Source organism: Miniopterus schreibersii, assembly GCF_964146895.1.
Source record: "Miniopterus schreibersii genome assembly, chromosome: 18".
In the NCBI taxonomy this organism is placed as follows: Eukaryota; Metazoa; Chordata; class Mammalia; order Chiroptera; family Miniopteridae; genus Miniopterus; species Miniopterus schreibersii.
The window spans coordinates 14,417,521-14,442,219 of record NC_138121.1 but is presented as its reverse complement, the minus strand read 5'-3'; the positions used below and the strand labels follow the sequence as shown (position 1 = coordinate 14,442,219).

Below are 24,699 nucleotides of genomic sequence, written 5' to 3'. Positions count from 1 at the left end.
TGTTTCTGGATGTGTTGAGTACCTTCTGGGAGGTGGGTCCTAGCTTGTAGGAAGAGGGAGGTGGGTCGAAGATCTACAGAGGGAAAACATACAGTATTACTTACTTTGATTGTTTTCATTCATTAACATGTACTTACAGACCCCCTATTTTATGCCGTAAGAGCTGAGACGCTTTGTTGAATGATGTTCTTTTTTTTTTTATTAAATATATCTTTATTGATTTCAGAGAGAGGAAAGGAGAGGGAGAGAGAGAGACAGAAACATCAATGATGAGAGAGTCATTGATCGAGCCCGCAACCAGGGCATGTGCCCTGACTGGAAATTGAACCCCGATCTCCTGGATCCCAGGTCGATGCTCAACCGCTGAGCCACATCTGGCCAGGCTGAATGATATTTTTTTTTAAGGTAAAAAGCTATTTATTTATACAACTAAATATTAGAACCCATCTAAAAAATAATGGTAGAAAATTGATTAAGTAGATTATGGTGCAGCCATATAATTAATATGATAATTAAAATAATACTTTAGTTTTTTATTGGCATGTAAAATGCTAATTTGTTATGTAAGGAAACAAAATATAGATAAGAGATGTATAATGTGTTTTCTTCAATTACTGTTGACATTCAGTGTTATATTAGTTTCAGGTGTACAACATAATGATTAGACATTTATATAAGTTATGAAGTGATCCCCGTGACAAGTCTAGTACCTCCCTGACACCATACATTACAAAATTATTGACTGTATTCCCTATGCTGTACTTATATCCCAGTGACTATTTTATAACTACCAATTTGTATTTCCTAATTCCTTCATTTTTTCACCCAGCCCCCAGTATCCCTCCCACCTGGCAACCACCAGTTTGTTCTTTATTAATTTGTTTCTGTTTGCTCATTTGTTTTGTTTTTTAGATTCCACATATCAGTGAAATCATATGGTATTTGTCTTTCTCTGTCTGACTTATTTCACTTGGTATAATACCCTCTAGGTCCACCCATGTTGTTGCATATGGTAAGATTTCGTTCTTTTTTTACAGCTGAGTAGTATTCCATTGTATATATATGTGCCACAGCTTCTTTATCCAGTGGTCTATTAGTGGACACTTAGGTTGCTTCCGTATCTGGGCTATTGTAAATAATGCTGCAATGAATATAGGGATGCATATATCTTTTCCAATTAGAGTTTTGGATTTCTTAGGATAAATACCCAGAAGCTAGCATAAGGTAGTTCTATTTTTAATTTTTTGAGGAACTGCCATACTGTTTTCCACAGTGGCTGCACCAATTTTCAATCCCACCAACAGTGGACAAAGGTTCCCTTTTCTCTACATCTTCACCGACATTTGTTTGTTGATATATTGATGGTGGCCATCCTGACGGGTATGAGGTGATATCTCATTGTGGAGTTTTAATGTGCATTTCTCTGATGATTAGTGATGTTGAGCATTTTTTCCTATGTGTATTGGCTATCTGCATGTCCTCTTTGGAGAAATGTCTCTTCAGTTCCTCAGCCTGTGTTTTAATTGTTTGTAGTTTTGGTGTTAAGTTGTATGAGTTCTTTATATATTTTGGATATTAACCCCTTATCAATTCTTGTTGTTACAACAATTATCAATCTTGTTTCAGTAATAGCTGCACTTATTCCCCCAGCTCCTAAATTATTTTGAATTAAATCTCAGACAACGTATTTCAGCTGTAAATATTTCTATATCTATAAAAAACATCATGACTAATTTTAAAAAATAACCACAAAACTATTATTTATCCTTTAAAAGAATCAACAGTAACTTATTGATGTTATCAGATATCCTTTTAGTGTTCAGATTTCTCTTTCAGATTATTTAAATATGGTTTGTTTGTTTGTTTGTTTCAGTCTGGATCCAAATATTATCCATACATTTCAGTTGGTTGATGCTGTCTTTTAATATATAGGTTTTCTGTCTCTCTTAGTTTTCCTTTTATTTAGTGAAGAAGCCCGGTTATTTGATTTATAGATTTTCCCTTCATCTCAATTTTGCTGATTACATTCTTGCTGTCTAGTTTAACATGTTCCTCTGTCCCTTGTTTTTCCTATAACTTGGTAGTTAGATATAGAGGCTTGATTCAATTCAATTTTTAAAAAGAATATTTAATAAATAATATTTGTACTTCCATTGGGAGGCACATCATATCTAGTTGTTTCTCTTTTTGTGACTTAAGGAATCATTGACATTTGTTGCCCAGAATCATTATTTACTAGGGCTTGCAAAATGATGGTGTTCTATGTTTCTTTCTGTAGTTGCTAGTTTGAATACTTTTATACCTGGAAACTTCAGTAATCAACTACTAGGTTACTCTGAAATACAATCTGTATAGGAGAGGCAGGATAAATGCTTGATTCTTTCTCATATTTACCAGCTTTCAAAATAATGAGTTGGTTTTCTAACATCCTCCAAAGATGACTAATGAGGTTTGTTTGTTCTTTTTGTTTTAGTATCATAACGCAGCATGGATGTTAATATGTTTGTTGTCATGTTCAACTTGTCCCTTGGCCAGTGGGAGCTTATTCAGTAGCCTGCAAAGTCTTTTTGACACAGCCTTGTAGGTTTTGAGAGCTTCCTTACTTCTGGATGACAATATGTTCTAATCTTATTTTGTACATTTCCTGACCCAGACCTAGAGTCATCATTTCTCTTAGGGGATCTCCTTCTTCTTCTTTTAAATATATACATTTTTATTGGTTTTTAGAGAGAGAGGAAGGGAGAGGGATAGCGAGATAGAAATATCGATTGGCTGCCTCCTGCACGCCCCCTACTGGGGATTAAGCCCAAAGCCTGGGCATGTGCCCTGACTGGGAATCGAACCAGTGACTTCTTGGTTCATGGGTCAATGCTCAACCACTGAGCCACACCGACCGGGCAGGGGACCTGATTCTTTTTATTGAAAATTGATATTTAGAGACCATAATCTGAGTCCAAAGGATTCTCATTGCTACTGGGTTGGTCATTGTTTCTATGCTTTTTCTATGGATTAGCTCTTTTATTACTCAGAAAGTTGAAAAAGACAGAAAAGCATATAGCTTGCTGGATTATGCAGCCACCACTCAGCTGATGGTACCAGGTTCCAGCTTCCTTATTTGGAATGGAGGCCCTACCTGACACTTAGGGCAGTCAGGACGTCTGCTTCCTGTTGTAAAGAAACATGATTAGTATTCAGGAAAGGGAGAGTCAGTGAGTTAGACAGTTGGGCGCCGTGGTTGAAGAGCTCCCATGTGTGATATGCTGGTTGTCTTTCAGAACACTTTATCCCTCTCTGTCCCGAGTCACTTGTCTTCTGTTCATTACAACACCTCCTTCTGCATTTTAACATTATTTCACAAGAGACAGTCTCATATGGGAAGAAGAAAGCGAGACTCCAGGCTGGGCCTGCCCAGTCACCAGTCACATGAAACTGTGGATGCAAATGTGGTTGTGTCTTCCAGGAGTGGCAAGCCATTCAGTACGAATTGTGGTGTGGCGAGGAGTGTGAGTGGAAAGTTAGACAGACGTCAGCTCTTCAAGGATTGCAAAGGCATAGGAAGTGCTTTTTCCTGAGTGCAGCTGATGGGAGGGTAAAACCATTGGGCTTTCACTTTAGACTGTATCTGTAGGAAGCTTGTCCACTTAAAAAAAGAAAGAAAAGGAAAGTGGATTGGAGGTAGGGGCTGCACTGGAGGTGGGAACACTGTGCGGGGCCCAGAGATGATGGCAGTCTGTTCTCAGGCATTGGCAGGAGCGTTGTGGGGGAAGCTTAGGAAGAGAAATTGATAAGACTTGAGGGTGGCGTAAGGAGGCTGAGGAGGAATGAGTCAGGGCCGATGTCTTCATCTCTGGCTTAGGCAATAGTGCAGGTGGCAGAGTGAAATTATGGTGGAATGTGGAAGGAACAGGTTGGAGAAAGAGTGAGAAGTTGGGATTGAGGAATCTGTGAGCCATTTGAGTGGAGACGTGGAGGCTGTTTTTGCTGCTCAAGTGTGAGGTCCGAGCTTGGGAGACAACTTGGGGAATCAGGGTAGAAGTGTGGCCAGTGACCCCAAGAGAGAGTACCGTCTAAAGAGTAGAGGCCCAAAATGAGACCCTCCCCCAGGAAGGGCTTCAATTAAGCAAGGGTGGGGGAGAAGATAGTCCTGCCAGAATGTCAAAGGCTGCCCTTGAGAGGTGGGTAGCCACAGGGGAGGACCTGAAAAAGAAGGGGGTGGTGAATGCGAAACATGGCCAAGAGATTGAAATAAAGTCAGATAGCCTTCCATTTGGTTTTGCCATTCTAAGGTCATTGATGACTTTAATGAGAACAGAGGGGAGAGGGGCTAGAAGCTGTCAGCAGCTCATGGAGTAGATGGGCAGAGACAATGTCTAGACAGTTGGAGCAGAGCTCACTGATAAACTAAGCTCAGCCACTTACTGGCTTTGTGACCTTGGGCGAGTCATTTATCCTCAGCTGTACAATGGGAATATTAAGGGGAGCTCTCTGAGATAATAGTGAAGTGTAAGCACAGGGCCTGGTGCCAAGCGAGCAGCCAGAGAGGCCAGCTGCTCCCACGGTGGTCGTTCCTTCCTGTCATTCCTTCCTGTCACTCCTGGGAAGCAGGTGCCATGCTGGGCCTGGAGTGGGTAATGAAAACATGTCACACAGGCCTTGCTTGGGGGCAAGTGTGCCTGTCTAATGGCAGACTGATGGATGTCAAAACAGCGTTGAATGTACAGTAGGCACAGGGTACATTTGGGGGCAATGGGAGCATGTGAGGAGTGACAGTTAAAGGATATATGGTTTCTTTTGGGGGTGATGAAATGTTCTAAAATTACTTGTGGTGACGGTTGCACAACTATGTAAACATACTAAAAAACATTGAATTGTACACTTAAGTGGGCAGATTGTATGGTGTATGAATTATATTTCAGTAAAACTGTTACCCCCCCCCAAAAAAAAAAAATTTAGCCAGGCCATGGAGGTGGGAAGAAGGAATGGCACTAGCAGTTTCAGAAACCTGAGACTATATAGAGTGTCAGAGGAGCTTCAGAAAATGGGATGAGATAGCATGTGTTGGGGATGTGCAGGGGCTGAGTGAGGATAGGTGTGTTGGCTGGTTCATGGAAGGGCTGGGTGTCTTGGAAGGACATGTGGCTCAGGAAGGATGAGGGCTACGATTTAAAAAAAGAGAGAGACACATTCTTCAGTTTGGTCAAAGACGTGTGGGAAATGTCACCTAAGATTTTCTGTTTATGTTCCTGCCTGGAAACATTTTGTATGTTCTGTTTTGTTTGTCTAAGGAGACTATATTAAATTAGTGAACTTAGACTACTACAGGTTGGACAGAACATGAGTTTAGCTCAATCCAAATTCCCTCAGAGTCAGATCTGGTCTAAAGGAAGAGATAACACGTTCCTGAAATCCAGTGACCACAAGCAAGAGGGAAGAGCTCATGGGACACTCGGATAAGGGTGTGTCAAGGGCGGTAACTATGGAATGAAGGGAACAAGCATGTTTAGCCTCTGAGCTATGAAACCCTGGGCTCCACACATACCTGAAGTTTTCCCCTCAGTGTCTGAGGATCTATGTTGTCCCAACTGCCCTGGGCATTGGCATCACTGCATAAAGAGACCCCTGATGCCCCGTGATCCAGGATCTGGCATGGTCATTGGTGGTGATCATGGCAGACTGCTGCCTTGTTCATTCCTCTCCAGCTTGCTGCTGCTGCAAGAGGATGAGGCCCCAGAGCAGGGGAGGAGGCTAGGGATAGGCAGGAGGGAGCTCTTGCTGCCATGAGCCAGCTTGGAAGAAGGGGGGATTTGTGGGGGTGGAGATTGGTGGTGTGATTCAATTAGAAATTTGGTGTGGGGCTCTGGAGAATGGATTTAGAAGGAGGCAGGCTGGAGGCAGGCAGCTATTCCAGCTCTCCAGGTGAGAGAATGTGGGCCGAACTGGGGCAGGAGTGGCATGTGGAGAGATGAAGGACTGGGTCACAGGCTTAGGGGGTGAAGCACACAGGATCGGGCCAGTTTTGGTTAGATATGAGGGTGTGAGGCGTTAGAAGTCAGGCTTCTGACTCATAAGTGACTGGAGCTGCTTCTGAGAAGGGGGCCACCAGAGAAAGAGTAGGTTTGGGATGTGAATGGGTGGTGGAAGAGGTGTTCTGTCTCAGATGTGCCGAATTGGAGTGTATGAGGGAGGTGGCTGTGTGGGCCTGGAGCTTAGGGGAAGTAGCTCTCAAGATAACAATCTGGAAGTCATCAGTACGCTGGCTGGCGGCAGTTCACCCACGCCCGGCCATCTGTTGGCTTGCAGTCAGGGCAAGCCACTCTTAGAAGCCCAGTGCTGCCCATGAGTCCTGCCAGGAGGCTGGAGAGCAGCCTCAACGGAGGGCCAAGTGAACACAAGTGGACACAAGCGTGCCTGACGAGGATACCTGGCATGGAGTTTAATTTGGCAAGTGGAGCAGGGAGAGCAACAGCCAGGGATTCTCCCTCCCGATGCCTGCCTCCTGCATGGCTGGCCATGGTGATTTTGTTTTGTTTTTAACTATACATATATATTTTTAAATTCCAAAAATTAAGTTAGTGGAAGGGTGACTCAGTGTGGGTCCTTTGGGGAACAAATTTTCACCACCTTGTTAACATTGATGTATATATACTGTGTTACTCTATAGCCCCACTTACAGGATTGTATCCCGTAGATTAGCACCAGATGGTGTGTATGGGGTGTTCATGCACGCCTTGTAGGTACCAGTAACCTGTTAGAACCAATGGGATATCCATTGACAGGGGTGTGATTAAATAAACCATCATCTCTGCTTATAAGGGAATACTGTGTAAGCACTCAAAAGCCTGAAGTTCCATAAGGACTGATTTAGAAATACATTGTTAGGTGAGAAGTTGCAGAGCATACCTATAATATATTCCCGTCTTAGTAGAATACCAGGTGGATGTCCGTGGAAGACAAGGTATACCCAACAGCCATCCATGCTGAGACCCCGGCTGGTGACCGAGAATTTGACTTCCAGATTTGGTTTCTCAGCATTGTAGGGCTGGTCAGAGTTGTAAGGAGCCCCCATCAAGCCCCTTCTCTTGACACTTGAAGATTCAGAGCCCTGGGGATGGTGCTTGAGGGCCCAGTCAGGGCTGGGCACTTCACATCACCCAGGCCAGAGCCCCAGGGCCCCTGTCCAAGTACAGCTCCCCTGCTCCCCTCTCACCAGGACATTTTTCTTTTTCCTTTGTCTCCTTCTCCCTAGCCCCACCTCTTGCGTTCCCTTTACAGGATTACATCTTGCACTAGTATATAATTTAGCCTGATGTTATTTGGGAAGCTATTTATGGTCAGGACAGTAACAGTTCACATAGGAACTGATAACCCCCATTTCTCCCAGGAGGCTGTGTCAGAACTTGCTCTGGTGAGTGCTAACATACTTTTTCCTGGATTTACTCAGTGATTTCTTGGGCCTGGTTTCTGAGATGGAGCCAGTGTCTGAACTCATGCCTAGGGCCTTTTGAAGTGGCCTCATCATAGGCAAATGTCAGCCATCAGGAACTTTGAAGATAATAAGGCTTTCTTGATAACCAGGGTTTCTGGATGGAAGAGAGGGAAAGGCCCCAACACCTTGACCCAGAACCTTATTTTAAACATTCTGGCCTGGTCGGTGTGGCTCTGTGGTTGACCATTGACCTATGAACCGGGAGGTCACGGTTTGATTCCTGGTCAGGGCACATGCCTGGGTTGCAGGCTTGATCCCCAGTATGGGACGTGTAGGAGGCAGCCGATCAATGATTCTCTCATCATTGATGTTTCTATCTCTCTCCCTCTCTCTGAAGTCAATAAAAATATATTTTATAAAAACATTCTGCATAAAACACTTTTAGAATGTATTCATCTTACTTTACTTCCTTCTTGGTGGCACACACTGACCGTAGCAGAGCTGTTCCTGCATGAGGGCTGTTAGACTTGAAGTGTGATGAAACAGAACTGCTGTCCCTGAGGTCTGCCTCCAATAGTTTTATACCTGGCCCCCTGCCAGGCTGCCCCCTCACCCTGTCTGCTGTGGTCAGAGTGCCTGTTTCAGCACCCCAGACCCCTTTTCTAACTTGTGGCTGTTCTTGTGCTTTGGGCTCAGCTACCAGACACGCTCTAGCTTGTTAGGAGGGTGTACATCCAGAATGAACATGATGTAATTGTCTCTATTGTGAATCATATGTTTCTGCTCAGGGTCAGGACCCTAGGGCCTCTCTGAGTTGCCTTTCTTGAGTTCTGTGTGAAGCCAGGTATCTGGCAGACCGTGCTTCCTTTCTGGCCAGCTGTGTGATGCTAAGCATATAATTTAATGCCTTGCTAACTTGTTCCCCTGTAAAATCAGTTGCAGGTTAGGATTCAACAGCACAGTACTTAGCCAGAGTGAATACTCAATAGATATTTGTATGATTAGATGAGTGACAATGCTTTATTGGTATTGGCAGGTACTAGGCTTTGAGGTACAAAGGAAAAGCTGAGACTCCCATCTTAGAGGGGTGCACCATGTCCTCGACTGTCCTATTTCTGGGTTATTAAGCACTTCATTTTTTTATTATTTATTTATAATCCTCACCCAAGAAAATACTTAGAGAGAGGAAGGGAGAGAGAAAGAGAGGGACATCAATTGGTTGCCTCCCGACTGGAGAGCAAACCCCCCAGCTGTGCATGTGCCCTTAGCGGGAATCAAACTGGCAATCTTTGGATGCACGGGATGATGCTAAACCGACTGAGCCACACCACCCAGGCAGCACTTGAGTTTTTTAGATGCAGCGTTGGACATTAGAAACCAGGTAGGGAGCTGGATAAAGGGATTTGGAAATTTGGGAGGGTCTGGCAAAGCTGGAAAACAAGAGTGTAGAGTACCGAGGATGCACAAGCTTCCTCTATGTCCTCTTCAGCCCTGGGCCCCAGAAGCCTATCTTGAATACAATCCCTCCTGACCAGACTCAGGCCCCCCTTGTCTCCATTCTGGCTTTCCAAGACTCATGTCCACCTCGGGCCTGTTTCCTCTTCTTTTCTTTCTTTCTTTTTTTTTTTTTTTTTATATGTCTTTATTGATTTCAGAGAGAGGAAAGGAGAGGGAGAGAGAGAGATAGAAACATCAATGATGAGGGAGTCACTGAGCGGCTGTCTCTGACTGGGGATCGAGCCCTCAACCCGGGCCTGTGCCCTGACCAGGAATCGAACCCCGATCGCCTGGATCCTAGGTTGACGCTCAACCACTGAGCCACGCCCGGCCGGGCTGTTTCCTCTCCTTTACATCACGTTCCTACATGGCTCTGTGGGTGCCTCCACAGATCAATGTCTGGGAGAGATGCAGACCTGGAGGCTGAGGCAGGGATTAAATTGGAGGGGTGTGTTGAGAGTGAGCTAGAGCTAGAGGGTGACAATGCCATCCTCCCTTTGGCCACAAGGGGGTGCACCAAGACCACTGAGCTGCCTGAGAGCTGGGGTAGGGGTTGTGGATGGAACAGTGAGACAGACAAGTTAACTTTCTTGCTTTTCTGCATAGCACCTGCCTGCGGCTGCTGTCGCCCCCCTTCCCTGAGCCCTCCTTCCCTCACCCAAGTTCCAGTTGCCTTTCTTAGATTAAATAGGGCTCATGGCATGGTGTCTCCTGTCTGCCCATCTCTTCCCATCCTTATTTCCCTATGCGCCAGCTTCCTGGGTTGGGAATGGGAAGGCCCTAATGCTCTCTGCCTTGGTGCCCAGTGTAGGCACTCCAGCCTTGACCACCAAGCCGTCCCCATTTACCTCTACCTGGGTCATGCAGGCAGCTCTCAAAGAGCAGCAGCTACAGCACAGTATGCTAGCCATGAACCAGGGGTTTTAGGGGCACCAAGTAGGGGCCTGAGGCTGTCGAGGGTCAGGGCTACAATTTCCAGCCTCCCAGAAGCACCACTCCGCTCCCAGGTGGCCTCCACTCTTGCCCTGTCACTGGTCCCTCCAGGAGAGGGAAAATTCATCCTCAGGACAGATGCCTCCCCCAGCTCTTTGGGGGACATGTAGGAGTGTATGTGGCAGGTACATGCATGTAGGGTTACTCAGGAAGAGATCCAAACTAAGTATCCCAAACTCTCTATAGGTACCCTAGGTACATACATCATGCCGGCATGGGGTTGTTATCAGGTGAGTGACAATTCCCCTCCTGCACCTCAGTTTGGGGGAGGGCCTTTCCATTGATCTCCCTGGCTTCTACTTCATTCAACTCCTACTCCTTGGATGATTTTTCAGAAGAAAATCGACCCTTCATTGGAATATTGGCCTTCCTCCTCTGTTAGAGGCATGAAAATCAAGGCCCTAAAGGGCCACTTAGTAGGCTAGGCAGCTATTGCATAACCTGATGCTCACTCTGCCTGTCTGCACCCAGCACCCTGCAGCTCACCCTGCAGCTTGAGGGGCTGGGCTGGGGGTGTCCCCCTGTGCACACGGGTGGTCCTGAGGAGTGGCAGGCAGAATTGTGGCAAGGGAAAGGGGTATATAGAGGAGCAGCTCTAACTGGGTGTTGGGCATTGCTTTCCTGGCCAACTCTGACCTGGCCCTTGGCACTTGTTCAGACCTTGGTCACTCAGGCAATGGGTTTCAGGCCTTGACCTCAGCTGAGGCTTCATGTTTGACTGGCAGATGGGGCTTTCCCCTCTGAGGAGTCATCTGTGGTGTCCTTGCTTGGCCTTTTCCTCTTGCCCCTGCTCTGGTGGCTGCTCAGAGGTTCTCTAGCCCTGGGCCTCTCCTGCACCCGCTGGCAGTTCTACCAGGGCTGCCCTCGTGAGTACCCAGACCTCTGGGCTCATCTCGAGCTCATGAGTGACTGACCCTCAGGGGCCGGGGTCATAGAGTCAATATGGTCCTTGCCTGAGCAGGTGGAGCGTCAACTGGCCATGTTTCTGAGGTAACCTTACTCAACCCTCTTATTTTACCTGGGAGATTGGGTACAGGTGAGGCCCAAGGGCTTGCCTGTGATCTCCTGACACCTGTCTTGGTTCCTCTTTTGTAATCACTACATTCTCTGGCATATTCCTTCTTTTGTTCACCAAAGGACTAGGCCTCTGTGTGCTCAGCCTCCAGCTCAGGAAGGGGTGGTCTAGTGAAAGAGGCCCTGTTCCAGGCCTTGTCACGTGGTATCTAGCTTGGAGATAAAGGGTTGGAAGTCGAGGAATATGGGTGAGCCATCACCTGTGACCTGGCACACAGGACGCTAAAGCTTCCAGGTCTTGGATTGTGGCTCACCCATTTTCCCCGACCTGCAATCCTTTAAGCCTGGGGCAAATGAGTGTCCTGCAGTATATCCTTCAGGCCTGGCCCAGGCTCCATGTCACTGCCATTCCTCCATTGCTTATATCGTTTAGGCCTAGCTTTTATGAGGCAACCTGAACAAGTGACTACCTCTCTCCCCTTGGGCAGGCCTAGGTCCACAGTGCAGATCATGCTCAGTGTGTCCTATTACTGCTTTCCCTATACATATTCTGCCGTGCCCTTGAGCTGCGTGGGTGAGGGGGTCTGGGATCTCATACAGGACCAACTTGGAGGGTTACTATTCCTGCCACTTCCGGCCTGGCTCAAGCCTCTTAACTCTGCTGGGCATAGGTATGGAATGGATCAGCTCTGCCCCTGGCCTAGGCTGCACAGACCAGTTTCTCTGAGCTGCAGGAGATGAGGCTTCATGCTGAGAGCAGCATGGCGCACAGCCCCGAATGAGGCTTGATCCTGTGAGCCCATCCATAAGGCCTAAGTCTAAGCAAAATGAGTATTTCCATAGCTTTGGCTCTAGGCACCATGGAGCTGGCAAGATTCTCCAGCCAGGATCCAGCTTGACCTGGCTTAATCTCACTATGAATAGCCTTTCGGAGCCATAAAACTGCCCTCCCTCCACCCAAGTGAGCTCCAGCTTTCCTTAGTGTCCTTCCTCCAGAGGCCTCTGCATGTAGAACAGAAGCCCAGTATCAAGGGCTGACAGGATTGCTCAGACGGTGAAGGCCAGCAGACCTAGGAGTCATACATGGCATGGGCCAGCTCTTGAGCAAGCTCAGTGCCACAGCTGGCCTTCCCTGGGCTGCCTCGCACTTGGCCACTCCGGACCACTTTACCTCTCTTACTCACATTCAGGCAAATTAACATCTTTGGGAAAATGCAACGAGCTTTTCCTCGCAGCCCCAGATCCAGTCCAACCTCCAGGTTCTATAACTACAGTGGCAAACCTGGAGAAGAAAGAGCTTGCTCAAGGTCAAAGTGCGTGGCAGCAGCAGAGGTGTGGCCTCTGCCTTCCAGGGCAAGGTTGGGTCTCCTGATTCCCAGGCAGGGCTGTGAGGAACAACACATAGAGAAGCTGCCCTTCAAGCCCTATGTCTCCTGAGCCAGGGTGGGGTGTCCTGGTGAGGGGCTCTCCAGGAGGCTCTGCAGATCTCTGCTCAGTCAGAGGAGAATTTCTTGGAACTTGCCCTGGGTGCAGCAGTAACCAGTTCTGCCCCTCCCTTTGGCACATGGGACTGTCGCCTGCCTGGCACCCTCCTGACTGTTGGATAGGTTGACTTCCTCATGGGATGTGAGAGATGCTTTCATTCTTCCAGCCACAGGGACGAAGTGTTCTTGAGAGCATGAGGGTAATTAAGTGTGGCTCTGACACCACTTGCCACCTGTCTCAGAGCAGGGAGAAGGGTGGTGAACCTGGGTCACACATCCTGCTGCTTCCTGGACATGGGGAGTGACCCATTTGATCCTTGTATCTGATATGCTGGTGGGTGGTGCCACTGGCCCCAGGTATCATCTGGGCCACCTCTGCAGATTAGTCCCATTCCCTTCTGTGAATGCTTCACCTTACGGAAAGGCCTCCAGCATGAAATAAAAATGCTGGGTCAGGGACCAAGGAAGGAGAACTTCCTGTCCTTTCCTTGCAGGAGCTGCCTTGCACCAGCAGAAACCCAGTAGCTTGCATGCGGCTGTGCCAGCAGTGGACTCCAGGTTCTTCCCAAGCCTGCTGGCCCGCCAGCCTGGGGGCTTCCCATTGAGCAAAAGTTGCCCTTGGCTGTACCTTCTGCTTGCTCTCGTGGCCCCCAGGGCAGCAGCTCAGGGTGTAGCAGGTGGTGCAGAGTTGGGTCCTAGCCTCTGTCCGTGTTCCTGGGGCTGCCCGTAGCTCTATGTGATCTTACTGGTAGGTGAGTTGAGACATGGGCTTGGGGACAGGAGTCCCAAATTTCAAGCCAGCTCTGTTCCACCTTTGCCAGGATATAGCAGAGTGGGGCCTGTGTGTTTGTATGCCCAGGCTGCACGAAGCCCCCTGCAGCCTTCATGATAGGGAGAAGAACATGCCTGAGCCCTGGCAGGAGGGGAGAACAGACCATGGGAAGGAAGGGCAGGGGCATTCTGTGGAGCCCTGAGTAGGACAGCCTGAGCAACAGCCTGAAGTCAAGCGTGCAGACCACCTGACTGGGGCTGAGGGTATTATTTGGAAGCTCTGGGTGGGATCCTGTCTGCCAGGAGAGATGGACTGGCAGGCTGTGCTCAGTTCTCCCTGTATTACACTGCCTTTCAACCTCAGGGTCTGTTTTCCGGGTCTGTGGCGGATAACCTGGGAGGCTGGCACTATAGGGACTTTCACTAGGTGACCAGGCCTGTAGCCTGGGTTCAGAGAGATTCCACAAGCTGTGGGATAGGATTCGACCCAGGAGACTGTGGCTCCAAAGCCCAGGTTCTCTCTCTCCTGCCCCACTCAGCCACTTAAGGAGTAATGTTCTGAAACCAGTGATCCAGCAACATGGGGCTGCAAAAGGGGTCTGGGGCCATAGCATGGACCAGCTAAGGGATGATGGGTGGACTCTGCGCTGATCAGGGCAAGGGGCCATGGACACCTTAGTTGGGGGCAGAGCAGTGCCAAGGCTGTAGATGGGGAATGGCAGGCAGCACCTGAGAGAGGGTAAGAACTGACATTTGATAGGAGTTGGAACTCAGAGTTAGTTGGTGTTGCATGAGGTTTGCAGGGAGCCTGGGATGCGCTCTGGCAGAGGCCTGGAGGCAAAGAGGGTGCTTAGTTTATGTGGCAGGCCCCAGGTAAACCCAGGGTTAATGGTTTCCATGCTGCGGCTCCCACACTGGGAGTTCCAGATGTAGTGCTCTGACCCTGCAAGCCAGGCAGCCAGTGTACACATCTGCTTTGGAGCTGATATGAAGAAGAGGTCTCACCCACCCCCAGAGCCTGGGGAGGAGACTCAGGCACAGCACAATCGGGGGGGCGGGGGGAGACTCTGGCTCTGTTGGGCCACCAGCCTGGCCATCTGGCCACATCTGGCCATCTGTTTAAGTTTCCCTGCTTTGAGCCCCTGGAAGTTGCAGCACCAGAGAGCCTCTGGGGCAGAATGAGGTTTGGAGCTGGAGCCCAGGTCCAGTCCCTTCAAAGCAGACCCCTCACCTGAGCCCAGGGGAGAGGTATAACCGGCTCCAGTGCCCTGCCACCCTCACAAGGAGTGGCAAGATGGGCACACTAGGTTCTAGGGAGCATATTTGCACATCTGGTTTCACTCAGCAGGCCGCAATTCCTGAAAACCCCTGAGCTCCCCAGGAGAGTGTCGTTGAGTGACCTCTGGAAAAGCAGAAGTGAAGTCTGGGAACACGCTGTCCTCTCACACTCTGCCGTGGCCAGCTGGCCGGCAGGGTCCCTCCGTGGGCCATGAGGCCATGGGTGAGTCTAGAGCAGGGGGCTGCCCCACCTAGTATACTCTGCCAGGGGTTGCCTCTATGCCTGCTGAGCCCCTGGACCGTGTGGAGCCAAGACCTTCCCTGCCTGTCTTCCTGGGGCCCTTGGGAAGGGGTTGCAGAGGTGTAGGGGCTAGAGAGGCCATGTGCCTCCTGCCCTTGGGGGCCCTGGAGGGGCTGAAAGATCACTTTCAGGGCTGGCAGGATCTGGGAAAGGTTTCAGAAAATGGATGGAGAGCAGGGCTGCCCAGCTGTCACCTCTCAAGGCCTGGCTGGGGCTGGCTGCCAAGCCCACAATTTGTCCTACAGAGAGTGCAGATCAGGCTAAGGGTCCCCCTACCCTCTCCTCCCCATTAATCAAGGGCTGGAGTGGTAATCAGAGGTGCCAGCTGGGGCCAGGGCTCTGCAGCTGAGGGGTGCTGGACCAGAAAACCTGAGTTGAGTAGGCAGGAGATAGAGGGACAGATGGAAGCTATGGGGCCAGCTTGAATCTGGTGTGGTCCTAACTAGAAGCCCTGGGAGAAAGAGTCGTGCCAGGTGGGTGTTGGGCTGTAGCCTGCCCAGGCGCCTTCAGAGAGCTCAGCTGGATCCTGCTGAAGCTGAGGCAATGGTCTCTGACACAAGCAACCTCAAGGTGGACAAGAGTGCCTTGTAGACGAGGGAGGGCAGGGGCTTTCACTTTCCAGGCTGGGGGTGTGCCCTCCCAACTCTACCTCTCTGTCTGGGCCTGAGGAAGCAGCCCTGTTTCCTGCACTTCAATGGCTTCTCTCTAGAGCATCCTGTGGACTTCCCTGGAGCACTTGCTTGGGGCAGAGATCATAGGCAGGTCACCCTAGGTGGAGCATTGCACTGGGAGGGCCAAAGAGTCCAGGGCTAAGGCTGAAGCAGTGCTAGGACTGAGAGCATGGGGCCTTGTAGGCTGTGGGGAGGAGGTAGGGCTTTAGCTCTGGGGCCACAGGGGCTGCTGAGTAAAGGTGGCAGTGACACATTTGAGGACTTCACTCTTGTAATGGTGTGGAGAGTGGACTTGGGAGCAGGGCGCCAAGATATGGGGCAGGAGGCCAGCAAAAGGGCACTGTGGGTGAGGAGACCTCGGTGGTGCCAGGAAATGGAGTTGGGGGAAAGTCACCAGAACATCAGGACAAGCAACACTGGGAAGTGGAAGAGGTGTGAGAAGGTCCTGGGTAGGGTGAGGGGTTCTGAGGAGCAGGTCCAAGGCCCTCAGGGGAGGCTGGAGGCACTGGGAATCTGTGTTGTTTGGCTTCCTTTGTGGAGGGATGTAGATCAGACTGCAGAGTGAACTTCCTGATAGCTGCAGCATCTTCTTGGATGTGAGAAATCGTCCTCTGAGGAAGTCTTTTGCTGTGAGAGATCCCAAGCTGACCTAGACATTCCTGATGCTGGGCCAAGGATAGGATGATTTGGGGTAGACAGCTGGGCATGTGGGTAGACCAGAGCGGTCCCCCGAGTCTGTGCTAAGCAGAACACTGCTCAGCCTCAGCCCAGGCACGTCTGGGGCTCTGTGGGGCCATCACTGGGGCTTTCAGGCGCAGAGCTCAGGGCGCAGAGCAGAACTAGCCCCTGCCTTCCCAGAGCCCCTGGCGTCCTCGGCTGCCCTCCGGGGGCTGGGCCAGGGCTGGGTGGCCAGGTCTCCCACGAAGCTCTCAACAAGTTCCAGGCCTCTCCTCCTGTGCTCAGATCCCACCCCCCAGTCCCTCCCCCTCCTCCTCATATCCCTCAGAGACAGCAGGAAGTTGGGGGTGGGAGGTGGCAGGGAGGTTTCTAACAGGCTTTGTCCCCGCCCTGAGGACTATCTAAAGGGCTTGGGGCTGCAAGCCACTAGGCCTGGCCACCAGGTTTCTGGAATAGGGTCAGAGCTGGTTCAGAAGCCCTGTGTGGGCCGAGCTGAGGGATCCAAGTCGCCTTCCTGGCTGGCAGGCTGTCCCCTCTCCTTGGGTCACAGGGAGACACGAGGCTTGGCCAGGGAAAGTGGTCTGGAACGGCCCTTTGACAGCGTCCCTAGGGACTTTTAAAAATGAGTTTCCTGGTAAGGAAGACTCTCAAGCCTTGGGCAGGATTCTCGGTAGAGTCTCCCGGGTTTGCTCTGATCTGACAAACGCCAGCAGAAACCACCCGGCTGTCTGCCTTCCAGCAGTGCTGAGAGCCGTGGCTTCCCCAGATGCAGTGTCAGCAAAATGAAGCAGCCAAGGCACAGGGGTGTTTGCTTTAAGGCCCCTGCTAAGCCCCAGGAGCGGGGGGCATGCAATGGAGAACCCACCCCTTGGCTTTACCCCTTTAGGTTAAATGCACACGTTCCTAGCTTCTCAAGGAAGTGATGCCAGAGGGTCTTGCCAATGAGTCATGACAGGCCAAGGCCTCTTTCAGGTGGACAGTGAGTGTCCATGCTGCCTCCGAGGTCATGGAGGGAGCAGGCTCTGGCCTCTTTCACCTCTCTGCCACCTGCCAGCTTTTGTGGGACTAAAGTCTGGGCAGATAGTTCTGTATTTGAAAGGCCCATCCTGGGCCAGGGGCTGTGGGAGAATGTGGCCAAGGATGTAAAGGGAGGAGAGGAGACCAGAGTTGGGGATGGACAGAATCCACGAGGCCTGATCCACATCTCAGCACCTCTATGTCTGACTGTTGGACTCTAGTCAACTTTTATGTTCCTTCTGATTTCTTTTTCCTGAGTCTGTGAAATGGGTATGCCTGGGAGGTTCAGCACACATGTTACTGCTGGCATGGGGCTGAGTACTCACCAGGGCCCCATCTATTTCCAGTTAAAGTGGGTCTTGGGGGTGCTGAGTGTTGGATGGAGTCAGTGGGGGCTGGAGAGGGGAGAGGGTAATGGCAGTGGGGAAGTTGGTGAGTGAGCAAAGGGAAAAGAAGTGGGCAGGTTTGGGTCGGGCTAGGCTTCCAGCTGCTATGTGCTCCACAGCCTCCCCTAGTGGGGATTTGAGCACCTGCTGTGCCAGAGCCAGACCCCCACCCACTTTTTTAAAAAAATATCAATGTTTATTGATAGGTGAAAGTATATAAAATCAGGGCATGAACATGACTTGATAAATTAATTGGACTTAATTTCAATACTATAATAAGAGGTACCAATTCATATTCTCACCATTTGTTTCACGCCCACAAGAACCACTTCAGGGGCATTAACAATCTCTCAAAACTGATCAGTTTTGTGCACATAAACCATGTTTCTGTCAAAGGAACCTGTGCCCTTGCCCAGGGTCAAGGATATTAACATCTAGCACATAGAGCCCATTACTAGAGGTAGAAATACAGGTGATATACTCTACAGCAACAACCATCAGTTACAGTTAAGAATTCTTCTGCCCGGCCGGTCGTGGCTCAGCGGTTGAGCATCGACCTAGGATCCAGGAGATCAGGGTTTGATTCCCGGTCAGGGCACATGCCCAGGTTGCAGGCTTGATCCCCAGTAGGGGGCGTGCAGGAGGCAGCCGATCAATGACTTGCATCATTGATGTTTCTATCTCTCTCTGTCCCTCTCCCTTCCTCTCTCTGAAATCAATAAAAATATATTTAAAAAAAAAAAAATTCTTCTGTAGCAACCAAATGAATAACCAGACATTGCAAGCACTGAATCATCACTGTGCAAAGCCCCTCCTCCTGCCAGTGCCCTATTCTAGGCATACATGGGCCTCGGCCAGACAGTGAGGGTCGGGGGAAGTAGAGCCCTGGGCAGGGGCTCGTGGCAGGAGGCCTGGGATGAGGACATGGGTGTGCACATCTTTCAGGCAAAAAGGCAGCAGGGTCCATGTGGCAGAGCAGGAGGCTATTGGCTTCTCCCTGCTCCACCTTGCCCTTAGTTCCGTCCCCCTTTTGGTTGGCCATGGGAGAAAAGTAGGTGTGAATGGTAAAGCGCTGGTGAAGGCAGCAGATGGTGAAGGCCTCCTGCAGGCCTCATGAGTTTAAAGTTCACTCTGTGCCCAGGAGCTACAGAGGACTTGAGTGCTGCCTGCTACCCGGGTGCCACTCAGAGATGCAGGTGGAAGGGGCCTTCTCCATCAATGTGCACACCCCTGCCTCCTGCCCCCTCTCCCTCCCATATGCTCTCCCATCTCTCCTTTAACACATCTGATTCTAGGCTGGGAACATTCTTCCCTTGATGGGGTGCAGGAGGAGGGGCATCACAGGGTTCCCCTACTCCTGTAGATGGGTTATATGCCCTGTGCTTCCTCTTGAAGCAGCCCAGGATAGCATGGCCTCCTAGGCTCACAGACACACAGGAAGGCCTTGGTCAGGGGGGCTTGTGGAAATGTTCACCGTTCCCGTTGTCCTCTGGGTCACTTCCCCAGGGGATGGAAAGCATGCTGTCCCTGCAGCAGAGGCCAGCCCTGGCTACTGGGCCTTCATATACACATGCATGCACACACAGTCCCTTCTTAGCCACTGTCCTTGGTATGCCATCACTACCACAATGTTTCCGTTTCAAAATTCAGGAGTAAGCCTTCTGCTGTTTTCACCAGCCCTCTTCCCAGTCTTTCATTCATTCCTCAGTTCTTTATTGAGCATCAAAATGCACCAGAACTACTCCGTTTTAGACTTGAGGATACCACAGTGACCAAAAGTCCAGCTGTTATGGAGCTTATATGTCCTGTGCAAGGTGGGATATGTATTACAAAGAAAAGTGGCACAAGTGAAGGGTGACTGGGCTACAGCAGAGGCCTCTGAAAAGGGGGTGTTTGAGGAATGATTGTCACTTTCCAGGCAAGGGGACGGGGAGAGACCCTGAGGTGAGGGTGTAGATGAATGATGTGGTCTTCTTTATGTTTTAAGATCACTCTGGCTGTGTGTGGAGAACAGACTGGGCGGTGGGAAGCAAGGGCAAAAGCTAGGAGACTGTTACGTTGTTGCCATGATCCCCTGGGTCTCACCTGTCCTGCTTCTGTCCTTCCCTCCCTTTCCCTTTACCATATGCCTAAGAGCTCAGGAGAGCCTCTAATATTAGCTTGCCTGCTCCAACCGCTTGTAGGGCAAGGCCAGTCTTTTCTCCCAGCCTCCTCTCCACCTAACACATTGGCCCTCTAGGCCACTTGTCACTTATACCATCCTCCTGGCTGTTTACCTTTGTATTTTCCTGTTCCTGCCCTCTGCTGTGGCCCAGCCTAGCATGTCTTCTCACTTTCTCAGTCCTATCTTGGTGCCCTCTCCATGCTATCCCCAGGGCTTCTGGTATCTCCTTTATTTCATCTGTGTTATTTCTGCCTGGGGATATGTTGGATTGCTCTGCTAGCCCTGAGGCCCTGGAAGGCAGGGCTTGTGTCTTATTCTGCTCCTGGTTAGGGTCATCCTAGAGCCTACCCTGCAGAAGTGCCTCAAAGGCTTCTGAATGGCACCTTATTTGGGGTTTCCCAGGCCTTGTCGCCTGGAGGAACAATGGTTCTTTTTGTGCTTAGACTCTGTACTGTGTGTGGACAGTACACTGGCTTGTGGCCCAAGGGTCTGGGGCATCTCCAGGGCCTTGGCTGAGTGGTTTGGAGTAGGCCCTGAGCCAACAGGGAGGTAGAGGTGTAGACAGGAAGTCAGGGTAGCAACAGGACTCAACTCCAGCGAGAGGCTAGGGCCCGGAATCAGGGTGGTGATGGGGACGTAGGGCTCTGGGAGACTCAGTATGGCCAGCCCTCACGTCCCACCCTTGAATTTCAGACCTGAAGCTGCACCTGCAGAGCACTGACTACGGCAACTTCCTGGCCAACGAGGCGTCGCCACTGACAGTGTCAGTCATTGATGACCGGCTCAAGGAGAAGATGGTGGTGGAGTTCCGCCACATGAGGAACCACGCCTATGAGCCACTCTCCAGCTTCCTGGATTTCATTACGTGAGTGTGCCCTCTGGTGCCACCCCTCTTCCCCAGCTGGGGAGGACCGGGGGACCTAATGGATCTGGTCCACCATGCGCTTTAGGCCAGCTGCTTGTAGAGTTCTCCTGGGCTATGTGGCTGGGCTGGTCATTTAACACCAACCATAGAGTAGGATCGTCAGTCACTTCACTGCTGGCTGGGAATCTGGTGAGCAGGCAAGGGTCTCATGTTGTAGTGCTGGATGAAGCCCCTTTCCCTGCACCCCTGGTGTTACAGAACCAGGGATGATGGGAACCCTTTCCTCACTCACTTTACAGCACCCACAGTGAACACTCACTGGGCCCCCAACCCCCATGTCAGGGTCAGGGGTTAGGGGATGGACAGAGCTCTGAAGAGCTAAATTCTTGGGTTGAACCGTTCAGACTTTCTGGCCCTGTCTGGGCTGAGGCCCATTCCTCATCTCTGACCATAGCCCTGGGTTTCAGGGAGAAGGGATGGTGGGGTTGGGGGTGGAGGCCAGTTCTGGCCAGGCCCCCATTCTTATGACCCTTCGCTGCCCAGTTTCCCTACTGTCTAACCCTGCCTCCGTTAAGCTCCTGGTGATGCTGAGAGAGTAAAGGACTTGGGACCTATAGGCTAGGGGAGGGCACTTGGACAAGGCAACCTCTGCTTGCCAGGTATACCTCTGGAAATGGTGGTAGAGAGCCCCCTGTGCAGTGATGTCCCAGGAACCGTGGGCCAGAGCCTGATGGGCAAAGAGATGGCCCCCTTCCAGGTGGCTGCCTCACACAGTGGTGAGCAGAGGCATGGCCGATGGCTAGTTTATTATGAATGGGCCCTGAGTTGGTGGAGTGTGAGTGTGTGTTGTGGGGAAAGAAGTGTTTCCAGGCACTCTTCTGGGTATCACCTAGCTTTTACCATTCCTTGATTGTGGTGGCCCCACCCTCCTCCTTGGGACCTGACATACCTGCCCTGCTTGTTCTTGCAGGGACAGGGCTAGTTCCTGCTGCCTGGCTGATACCCTCCACCCCCTAGGGGCAGCCACTTACTCATGATCCACTTGGTCAAGTGGGGTCTGCAGCTATAAGGCACCATCCTCAGGTGGGGGTCACAGGCTGGGATACCCAAATGGCTCAGGGAACCCACCCAGGCTGGGAAGCAGGCTCTCTCCTTGCCACAGGCTTTCTTCCCAGGGGCCCCCTGCTGTCCTGGCTGGGCCCATAATCACTGCTCTATCCTTGGTTAAAGTACAGCTGACATGGTCTTCTGGGGCAGGAGGTCAGAGATGAGGTGTGTCTTATGCTGTAGCATTGAGGAATCATATCACAGAACCCCATCTGTCAACCAACCCCTAGCCTGGGCCTGTGTATCCCTTGCCTCAAGGCCAGAGCTGAGGACATACAAGGAAACAGTGTGTTTATTGCCAGAGCCTGGCCTTCATCTTGTTTGCACAAGGTTCCTCCAGTTTCCTGATGAATGTTCTGGTCTTTCTTGCTAGGCTGGCCAGAAGAGGCCTGACCCAACCCCATGCCAGTGGTCAGAGGGCAGATGTCCTCCATCCTGCTTGGCCACCTGCCTGTGTAGCTCTCTCCTGGCCTGCCTTGATGCCCTCAGAGGCTTGGTCTCAGCCTGCCAGGCCATGAAACCGGAGAGAACTCTGAGTGTGACTGAGGCCGCACAGCCGCCAGCTCTTTGCTAGAGATTGGCTGCAAGCACTAAGTATGCTTAGAGCAGCCAAGCACTATCCTGTGGCAGGCTGTCACTTCCCGCCCATTCCATTCATGGGTGATTGTGGCTTACAGTCTTCCCATCCCCTTACTCCTGCCCTCACTCAGGAAAAGCTCAGCAGCCACGTGTCAGCCTGTCTGAACCTGTGGCTGCTCAGTCCATGACCTCGTCATCTCCCGTGACCCGCTCCTCTGCTTTCCACTTCAGCCGCCCCCACAGATGGCTGCCCAAGACCATGTCACCCTTTGGAACTGCTCCACCCTTGAAATCGCTGAGTCAGGCACCTCCTCTCTACCCACAGCCTTCAGGCCCTCCAGCCCACTCTTAGTCCCTTGTGGGACGCGGGTTCCGGACTCAGCAGGACACGGGGCCTTGCTTCCTCCCCTGCTGCCCCTCTGTCTTCATTTTCCTCCCTCCCCAGCTGAGGTTCCCTGGTCCATCATTCGAGCACTCTTCTGCCAACATCCGCAGCTCTCTTGGCCGCCCATCTCATGGTCCCGCCCGGCTGGCAGCCCCCCAGCCCTGGAGAAATCCCAGCAGCCTCCAGCCTGGATTCACCCTCCCCCACTCCCCCACCTCTGCTGCTGGGAGCAAAGTTGGGGAAGCCGGCAGCATTGAGCGGGTGATCCTGGCTGCCAGACATGCACACAGACCAGCTCAGTTGGCCTTGGCTTGTCCCTGCCCAGCCAGCCACTTGCTCTCCCTACAGCACCCTGCAGCCTTCTCTCAAGGGTGGGAAGACCACCTCCCCATCTTAAACACCATCCCTTTCCTGTCCCCCAGCCTTCTCTCTGGGCTGATGGCCCACCTCCTGCTTCACAGAGACAATAGAGGCCAGTCTACCTCCCAGCATGCATCTTACTTTGAACCCCAATCCAGGGGCAGAGGCACACCCCTCTTTGTTTGGGTCCTACTGCTGATGTCCTCTGTCCCCTCACCCCACTCCCTGGGCCCTGAGTGGTCACTTATCTGTGCTTCTGTCTGTGTAGCCACCTCCCCTTCTAGATTCTTCCCATCAGCATCTAAAAACCCTTAAATCTCATACCATTAAAAACCTATCTCTTGGGGTCTAAACTTTATTTATTTTTAAATTTTTATTTATTTATTTTTAAATCTTTAGAGAGAGGAAGGGGGAGAGAAACATCGATTTGTTGTTCCACTTATTTATGCATTCATTGGTTGGTTTCTTTTTCTTTTTTGTTTTGTTATTCCTCACCCAAGGATATTTTTTCCACTGATCTTTTAGAGAGAGTGGAAGGCAGGGAGCGGGAAGAGAGAGAGAGAAACAGAGAAACATTGATATGAGAGGCACGTCGACTGGTTGCCTCCCTCATGCTCCCCGACTGGGCCCGAGGATCAAACCTGCAACCCAGTTACCTGCCCCTGACGAGGAATTGAACCCGTGACCCTTCGGTGTACAGGCTGGCGCTCTAACCACTGAGCACACCAGCCAGGACCATTGTTGATTTTTGTTGTTTTTTTAATATATCTTTATTGGCTTCAGAGAGTGGAAGGGAGAGGGAGAGAGGGAGAGAGAAGCATCAATGATGAGAGAGTTGTCATGGATTGGCTGCCTCCTGCACGCCCCCAACTGGGGATCGAGCCTGCAACCTGGGCGTGTGCCCTGACCAGGAATCAAACCAGGATCCTCTGGTCGATGCTCAACCGCTGAGCCATGCCCGGCCGGGCCATTGGTTGATTCTTGTATGTGCCCTGACCGGGGATTGAACCCCCAACTTTGGCATATTGGGATGATGCTCTAACCAACTGAGCTACCCAGCCAGGGCTGGCATAAACTTTTACATTCACTGTCTGTTCTCTCACCTTCCCTACCCTTTGAGCCTCTATTCAGCTTCTAGCAGTCCCATCACTCTACCACAAGGCCCTGGCTAAACTCACCACTGACTTTCATGTGACCAAGGTCTCCAGGCCTAATCAGCAGCCACACCTCTCTCATTCCCCTTCCAGCAGTCTCCTTCCTCACATGGTGTCTCTCTGATTTAACTCCTACCTCTCTGGCTGCTCTTCTCCATTCCACCTACTCCATCTCCTCTACTTCGGCTCAATCCAGGAATGAGGAGTGGTATTGCCAAAAGGGGTGACCCCTTACGTAGGGTCCTAGGATCTCCCCCAGTCTGGAGACTCAGAACTGGCTTCCCTGAGGAGGTAGCTATTTGACTGAGGGGAAGAGTATTTAAAGGAAGAATGAGGAGGGAATTCTAGGCTGAGGGAGCCATACAGCCTGAGCAGCTGGAGCATGGAGCCTCATACCCTAGAGATGTCTAGAGAGAAAGGTAACCAGAGAGGAGAGTGTAGTCCCCTAGGCAGTGGAAATTTCAGCTAGAGGCTCCATCCTGAGTGTGAAGACATGGAGAGACAATGCCATCACTGCCCACAGGCAAAGCTGGCCCAGCTGGGGCAGAGGTTGGGACTGCCACAGAGGT

The 24,699-nt window shown here is 50.9% G+C and overlaps 1 protein-coding gene across 1 annotated transcript in view; it reads left to right on the top strand.

Annotated features, from left to right (window-relative positions):
* The window catches only part of ATP6V0D1 (ATPase H+ transporting V0 subunit d1), a 38,434-nt gene that overhangs the window by 2,839 nt on the left and 10,896 nt on the right, over positions 1–24,699 (top strand). Inside the window, exon 2 of the mRNA XM_081118893.1 lies at positions 20,374–20,545. Coding sequence (XP_080975019.1) covers positions 20,374–20,545 — 172 coding nt within the window. The remainder of the gene's footprint in view (positions 1–20,373; positions 20,546–24,699) is intronic.